This window comes from Pecten maximus, chromosome 12 (genome assembly GCF_902652985.1).
Source record: "Pecten maximus chromosome 12, xPecMax1.1, whole genome shotgun sequence".
Taxonomy (NCBI): Eukaryota; Metazoa; Mollusca; class Bivalvia; order Pectinida; family Pectinidae; genus Pecten; species Pecten maximus.
Window position 1 is genome coordinate 8,245,932 of NC_047026.1, and position 8,527 is coordinate 8,254,458.

The 8,527-nt window shown below is 32.9% G+C and overlaps 1 protein-coding gene across 4 annotated transcripts in view; it reads left to right on the forward strand.

The window, feature by feature from the left end:
• The window catches only part of LOC117338824 (endothelin-converting enzyme 1-like), a 75,024-nt gene extending 69,026 nt beyond the window's left edge, over window positions 1-5,998 (forward strand). For all 4 annotated transcript variants that reach the window (XM_033900181.1, XM_033900182.1, XM_033900178.1 and 1 more), the window contains one exon: window positions 226-5,998. In XM_033900181.1, coding sequence (XP_033756072.1) covers window positions 226-325 — 100 coding nt within the window. In that variant the 3' untranslated portion in view covers window positions 326-5,998. The remainder of the gene's footprint in view (window positions 1-225) is intronic.
• Window positions 5,999-8,527: the final 2,529 nt, after the last annotated feature.

An 8,527-nucleotide genomic window follows, 5' to 3' on the forward strand; every position in this document is an offset into this window, starting at 1 on the left:
GTTCTTTTCTCGAAAATTGCAAAAATAACAATTGTATTAAAATTTCACATTTCACATTTGCCATGTAATGATGTAGAGTAATTAAGTAATTAAGTGTTCTATGATTCCTTTGGAATGATTTGTTAATTATTTAAATAATTCTTTCATGCATGACTCCATTCCTTATCCGTTGTATCCTATCTATTGCCCAGTGATAATGATGTGTGGTTGTTATTCCTATTCCAGGGTGCGTGGCAGTGTATCAAATACAGAGGCGTTTGCCGAAGAGTTCAATTGTCCATTTGTGGCTAATTACAATCCTACAACGAAATGCGAGGTGTGGTAATCTTAATATGGCCACTTGGTGTCGCAAAACTTTCGTGGAAATGCTGAGTGTCACGTGACCTCGGTGTTCATCGTTTGGTGAAACGTGACCCCAATAGGTGTCACGCAAACTACATATCACCACTTTGTGTGAAGTGGCCAATAGGATGGTTACTGGGTGTCACGTGACCTTGGACATGTGTGAGGATACGATGTGTTCTGTGGTTACGTCCCAGTCACTTACCTTTCTGTGATGTCTCTCCTAGCAGCCACTGTTGCACAAAAACTTCAAAATGTTGTGTACGGCCTTAAATAAGAAAGTTTTCGTCTTTTTTTTAATTTCCAAATAAACAACAGAACACCGATGATTGATTTTTAAACATCCATATTAATTACTAACTAATATTTATATTTGGCAGATATATTGTCTATGAAACGTAAGAACCGTACTAACGGAGCATATTGGCCTTGTTGTTTCACGTCTCATATACATATCATCAGGTGTCAATGTGTAAAATTTTAATCCTGTACGTTCAAACAAAGAAAATACAAAGCTAAAATTGAATTGAACGAAATGCTTGAACATTTGTATTATTTAGGAAATTAAAAAGGTAATTTTGAAATTTTGAAAAAAAAAATATCTTTGGAAATAATACCCTGCCATCATTCTACAACTACTACACATGTGATGTACATTCCATTATGTCGGTGCCTTATGCTCTCGTACTATTCTTGCGTACCGGATGTTGCGTACCGGATGTCCCTTACTTCTTACCTAGTCTGGTTGTAGATTATTGCTTTGATAGCATTACTTTTATGTTTTATTTTTTCAATGTTTTCTTTTCAATTTGAAATATAATTGAAACAAAGATTTTATTTTAAACGTGCGCATGTTATATATTTTGTTTTTAAAACTATTATCAATGATCCATTTAATCCTAGTTATGACCAATGAAATACTAGTATATAGACTTAATGAGAGAGTTTAACAATTACTTCATACATGATAAATTCTAAGCATATAAGGATAAAAAAAAACGAACAAAGAATTAGAGAAACATTATTCTAATTATAATAAAAAAATATATGCATTTGTGATGAACGTATTATCAACACAATAATAATCTCTCTATGTACCAGCACGTGAGGCATTAACGAACTCCACATTTAATATTGAAATATTTACATAAATGTAACTGTACAATTCATTGTTATTGAATGTTGATGCAATATTTAATCTGTGTTTCATTCTATAAATAGTCGATAATCATGACAGAAGTATGAAGGGTATTAGAATTACAACAATTTGTCCTTGGGGGAGGCCGTGTGTTTGTCGTAGGCGTCCAATCAATAGGTTCGTCATGTTGCTTAAGCAATATGGCATGATCGGGACGCATATATTTATTAAATTGGTGCCAAAGATTAGAACGCAATGTTAAAATTTATAAAAGGGAGACAACTTTTCTTATTAATGTTGCTTTGCTTTGTTGATGTAATATATTTCTACCTTTGTCTTTCCCTTGCAATCCTGATAGGTAACACAACGAAATAATCTCTGGAGTGTACGGCTAAAAATATCAAATATAGGTGTCATTGTTATGTTACTATGGAAACATATGCATATTCGTATGCTTTTAGCCAATCGATGACTTTTCTATAATCCACTACTATGGAAACATATGCATATTCGTATGCTTTTAGCCAATCGATGACTTTTCTATAATCTACTACACTGATACTATAAACAATCATATTATAATCGTACATGGTTTGCAAAAAAATAATGCACCCTCAGTGGAAATCCATTATAGACAGAATGTTTAACTTTGAGGATTGTTGTGTTAAACTGATCCAGTTCAGTGAATGATAAGTTATAGTGAAGGTTTCCTCTATTATTTACAAAGACAAATATGTAATGTCAATTTCAATGCATTATAGGATCAAAGACAGTGTTTATTATAGTAAAGTCATGTAATATAGTTCAAAATGATACTTCGCTGTGTATGAATTATATGAGTTTAAAGAATCTCGTGTAAACTACTCGTCTAGAGTAATCACTTGATACCTGACGATATCCATTGATCAGGACTTTTTATTGTATATATTATACATATTTTTACATCTTTTGCACAATTTCCTTATATGCACGTTTATTTAGAGATTAAATTGAACGAATGACATATTTTCCTATAACTTGATATGTTTTAGTGATTTTGAATGGTTAGAGGTTGAATGCGTTTTGTCATGTGATTAAGATAATTCCATTTAAAAATATGTGAGGAAAGGTGATGTTACGATAAAAGGCATTAATAAATTGAATCATTGGTATTCAAGTGCTACCGTTTTCTGCATTACTGTATTATGTAAACCTCAAAGGAGTTCCGCAGTTACAATATCCTCTAAGGAGTACGTAAAAGAGTTCCTACATCACCAGTTCATATTTGATATCTTTTAATTTTCTCAGTTTTTGTAAGAACTGAAATTGTTGATGGCAAGTATAGAAAAAGGTTTAAACAGATGTTTGTGTCTTAAATAGTAATGTGGGGTTTTCTATGGAAAGAGAAAGAACTCATATCCCAAGCACAAATACAATTTGGCATAGACCCTTCTCCATGTTGCGCAAAAGCGGTAAGAACTTTGAATTATCATCAATATTTTGGCGTGTAATCACGTTCGTCATGACTTTCTTAGAAGCTTATTACCATGTTTGTGAAAAATACGTTTAAGCCTTGTCAATTTTGGTGCAAGAAATCCGGTTTCCTCCCAAAGATATGTTTGTATTTCCACGATAAATACTTAAACCGGTTTATATTGTTGTCTGTTCCGATTAACAAGAATAAGAATTACTCTTGTTAATATTGTTTATCATATTGCTTTCATCAGTATTCGTTTGTCTCTTAAATACATCGCCTACATACATGTACAATTATTTTGCAAATGAGTATTGTTTAATCATAGTATTAATTTGTAAATATGTCTTTTGAACAATGTTGAATTATATTTACGATGCTGCACGCAGATGTTTTGCAAGACTTTAAGCAATGAAAATATAAAGATTTTGATTGACTCATTAGAATTCCACTTTTATTGGTCACGTGTGTCGTTAATCTATGATAAATTACGTGAAGTTTGATCTACGATAATCGATGATGTGTATCGTTGACTTAAAATGAGTACGTATTTCATATTTATTTATTGAAAACGTTACTATCTAATTGGTAAGATTAATTATTAATCTACAATTAATTTCATGTATATCAAGGTTTAATCTACATTCTATCGTTGTATCGTTAATGATGACTTGATAACATGAATCGTTAATGATGACTTGATTACACGTGTCGTTAATGATGACTTCAATACACGTGTCGTTAATGATGACTTCAATACACGTGTCGTTAATGATGACTTCAATACACGTATCGTTAATGATGACTTCAATACACGTGTCGTTAATGATGACTTGATTACACGTGTCGTTAATGATGACTTGAATACACGTATCGTTAATGATGACTTGAATACACATATCGTTAATGATGACTTGATTACACGTGTCGTTAATGATGACTTTAATACACATATCGTTAATGATGACTTAATAACACGTATCGTTAATAATGACTTGATTATACGTATCGTTAACGATGATTTAAATACACGTATCGTTAATGATGACTTCAATACACGTGTCGTTAATGACTTGATTACACGTATCGTTAATGATGACTTGAATACACGTGTCGTTAATAATGACTTAATAACACGTATCGTTAATGATGACTTGATAACACGAATCGTTAATGATGACTTAATAACACGTTTTCTTAATCTAAAAAAGATCAAGTGTATTCTTAATCATTAATTAACCATGTGTATCCTTCAGCATTAATTGATCGCGTGTATTTTGAAAGTTAATTGATCAAGTGTATCGATTATTGTTAATGGATCGCGCGTGTATACTTATTATTCATTGATTACGCGTATCAGTTATCTTAAATTGTTCGTCTGTACATCAATATTTAATTGATTACGTACGTCGGTTATCTATGATCATGTATATCGGTACTCGTTATATACGTGTATTTCTAATATTTAATTGATGAAGTGTATCACTTATCTTAAACTGATCACGTGTATCGACAGTGTTTAATTGATTACATGTATCGTTAATCTATTGATGACCACGTATTTTAATGATAATTTCTTTACATAATTGATATTCAATATTTTGAATATATTATAAAGTATAAGAAAATTGTAATTTCTAACTTATCTATGCCATGTTTATCTTAATGTACAATGGACCACATGCTATCTTTAATCTAAAATTGACCAAGTGTATCTGTGAATCTGTCATCGATAAATTGTATGTGACCGCGTGTATCTTCAATCTATAATGGACCAAGTCAACCGATCAGTAGTATTCCACATTTGACCACATGTTGACCGGTAACTCGTCACTAATGTCGTATTAATTGAAGCATGATTATTTCAGTGATAATACCGTTCCTCTTTTCTACGTCATTGTAAAACAAATCGTAGCGTCCTATACTGGGTATGGTTCAGTTAAATCAGTCGACGTGTGTGTAAGAAACAGTGAAATTGTTCATACCTTGGAATAAGTAATAAGTAATATTTTGTTTCAACCGGAGTTTTGTTTGAATTATCTTCTATAACTAACTTAACGTTCGGAACATCAAACAATAAATTGAATAAAAAAAAATGCACATAGCTTATGTAAAATGCGCTCGTTGTATGATCATTAGGAAGATTGTGTGTCAGTTTGTTTGTCTTATCTCTTGCATGTTGTCATCCCCATGTCGTTTTGACTGTTAAGGTTTTTGCGGAGGAATGATGCTACATGAGTTTGTGGTGCTATCTATCTATTGACCAATACAACTGTCTGATATCGCTCATTTCTCCGTAAAGAGGTCTATTAATATTCACCATTAATTATTTAATGACGTAAATTCCACTATTAATGGAACCAGTTAAAGAGTTTTCATATCGACGCAGATGGTGTTATAAAACGACTTTCATATACGCCCCTTGTATTATGTGATCAAGTTGTAAGACATGATTGGAGTATATTTGGTGACAATATTGATTTTTAATGAAGATACTTCTAGACTAGAGACGCATTGACGACAATGGTTATAAAAACCAAAGCTATATTTACGTTGCAGCATTCGAGTTACAGATATTTTATATACCGTGAGTAGAAATATAATTGTTTAAGTTAAAATTATCAAAATAACTGAATAAATTAAATAGAAATAACATAGGCAAGTGTTTACGTTGAATGTGAGTATAAATTTTAGAAAACTATGTTCGCTGTAAGCACAGGGACTTGTAGCAAAGTCCCAACCTTCAGGTCTACATATCTGTATTATGAAATATATAAATCGATCTAAGGTTGAACAATTGTGCCAAGTCCCTGTGGCAGTAAGGACGATTTATTGTCTCTATGAATTCTTTAATGTGATATTTTTTCTCCAAGATAACAACTACTGTTGTAGGCAGGGCGTTGAAATGGTTGTGAATTGTATGAAATGTTCCTGAGAGACTCATGTATGTAAGTCTTGCGTTAATGATGTTTTTTCACTAATGAATGGAAGTTTTGTGTGAAACCATACACATGTGTATTCATTGTATCTACGCTACGATCAACTGAATAAAATTTCTAATTTTTCATATGCGTTCAGAGTTTATTTTTCTCATTTTCCTTGAAAGACAATAATTTCGAACATACAAAGGTTCAAATCGAATAAGAAAGCTTACAACAGGAGACATCAACTAAAGGAAGAACCGCACTAACAATAAATGAAACCGCCCATGCATACAATAAATGAAACCACACATTCATACAATAAATGAAACCGCACATGCATAAATAAATGAAACCGCACATGCATAAATAAATGAAACTGCACATGCATAAATAAATGAAACCGCAAATGCATAAATTAATGAAACCGCACATTCATATAACAAATGAAACCGCACATTTATACAACAAATGAAACCGCACATGCATAAATAAATAAAACTGCACATGCATAAATAAATGAAACCGCACATGCATAAATAAATGAAACCGCACATGCATAAATAAATGAAACCGCACATGCATAAATAAATGAAACCGCACATTCATACAACAAATGGAATAGCACTAACAACAATACGTTAAGCAACAAGAGTCATGCCCTAAAATTAAAATATTGACGTTTTCCTAGCAATCGAACATTTTATTTCTTAACCAGTACAAAGCAAGTTCTAGATAAAATATAACAATTAACAAAAAGATCATTTCATATTGAAAATGTAACCATGGAATATCAACAGGCTTGAATCGCACTTGTCATTTTGAGGTAGATAATGATGACGATGAATTACAGCCATACTTTGTTGTAGTTACGTCGGAGTACGCCCGCAAATTTCAACAACTGTGTAAGTATGACACCATTTCTTTCGTTACGACAACTTTCGGATCTGACAGAGCACCATGACCGTACCACTGGTGTATATAATCCGTTTTCAGGCACCTGACTCTTCACAGCAGTTTCTGACGCTAATAACTCGGTATGAAGTTTTCGTATGGTTAAAAACAGTTCACATATGACCCTTTCTGTGCTCACTCTGACACTGACCATGCGATTGGACATTGACCTCCTACGCTGGTATTCCTCTTCGTCATTCTGCATGAGTTTCAGGACACCAACCATCGTCGTTAGTGTGTTGTAATCACGTCCTAAACGTCCTAGTAGCTAAAAAGAAGAATATGGCCGTGAACATAAACATAGTCATAAGATATCGTCACCTCATCAATACAAGATATTGTACAAAGACACAAGACATTGTCACCTCATCAAGACAAAAGTCTGTACAAAGACAAGAAATTGTCACCTCATCAATACAAAAGTCTGTACAAAGACACAAGACATTGTCACCTCATCAAGACAAAAGTCTGTACAAAGACACAAGACATTGTCACCTCATCAATACAAAGGATTGTACGACAAACGATATTTACATCCGTATCAATACAACTTGAGAGTTGTATATAAGGGTGCCAATACTTTATTAAACTGTATTATACAACAATGCCCTCCTTATGGGACTTGTCAGTTATATTAAAGGTCTATAGTGTTGATACCTAGGAGGTTACTATGGAAACTCAAAATTTGTCAAAAGAAATATCCAAATAGGTTATAACAATTGATTATTACAAACAAAAGAGTATTATGCACTTTGTTTCAATGAAAAAAAAATGTCTGAAATCAGTAATGAACTTATAGGATCAGGTGGGAACCAAATGGTTAGTTTTGTTAACATGGTGATATAGGTAAGATATTCAGTATATAATGAATTGGCGACAGATACCGTTTGAACAGCCTTTATAATTATTTCACCAACATGCCAGGAGAATGATATTACCTGTACTGTAATACGATATGAGCATAGGCAACACATCATTAAGATTAATTTCTGAATATATCAAAATATACCTGTGAGCCTCTTTCGGTTGACAGTGATTGACGACCTGTGAACTCCAGTGGTCCGTAACATGGATGGCGAGAGATGAAATCGGTAAGGTTTCTAAAAGGTATCTGGTCAAGTCCTCTTGCGCTAATCTGTAACGGAAACATATATATTCTTTACTTGCCGTTTATAACATGTTGTGTAATGTTAAAATTAACATTTCCGCAAAGTTTGTAATAAAGTCTTAACATATAAGATCCCGCACAAATTGTGCACAGAAAAACGCGATACTTTTGTAAAATTCACTGCTAAACAAAGCAACATCCGGGATCTATTTGTTTGGGTTCGAATGTCTTTTCACAAAGAAACGTCATGAAAAAAACCTTATTATTTATTTAGTCTATTTATGAATTCTTTTTGTGTCGTTTATTTCCTCTTTCCTTCCATTATATCCAGAAATAGATCATGTGTAGACCAATCCCCCCCCCCCGTTTATTTCCTCTTTCCTTCCATTATATCCAGAAATAGATCATGTGTAGACCAATCTCCCCCCCCCCCCCCCCCCCCCCCCCAGTACATAATTTATGGATTATTTGTGTTCAATAGCTTTGGTGTTAGTTGTGTGTATACGACTATATATTTTCCTATTTAAAATTGACGATGTCTGTAAACAAAAGTTGTCATTTGTTTTTGCTATGAACTGTTTTGTATTGGTTTTGAAATATCTTGTCGAAAT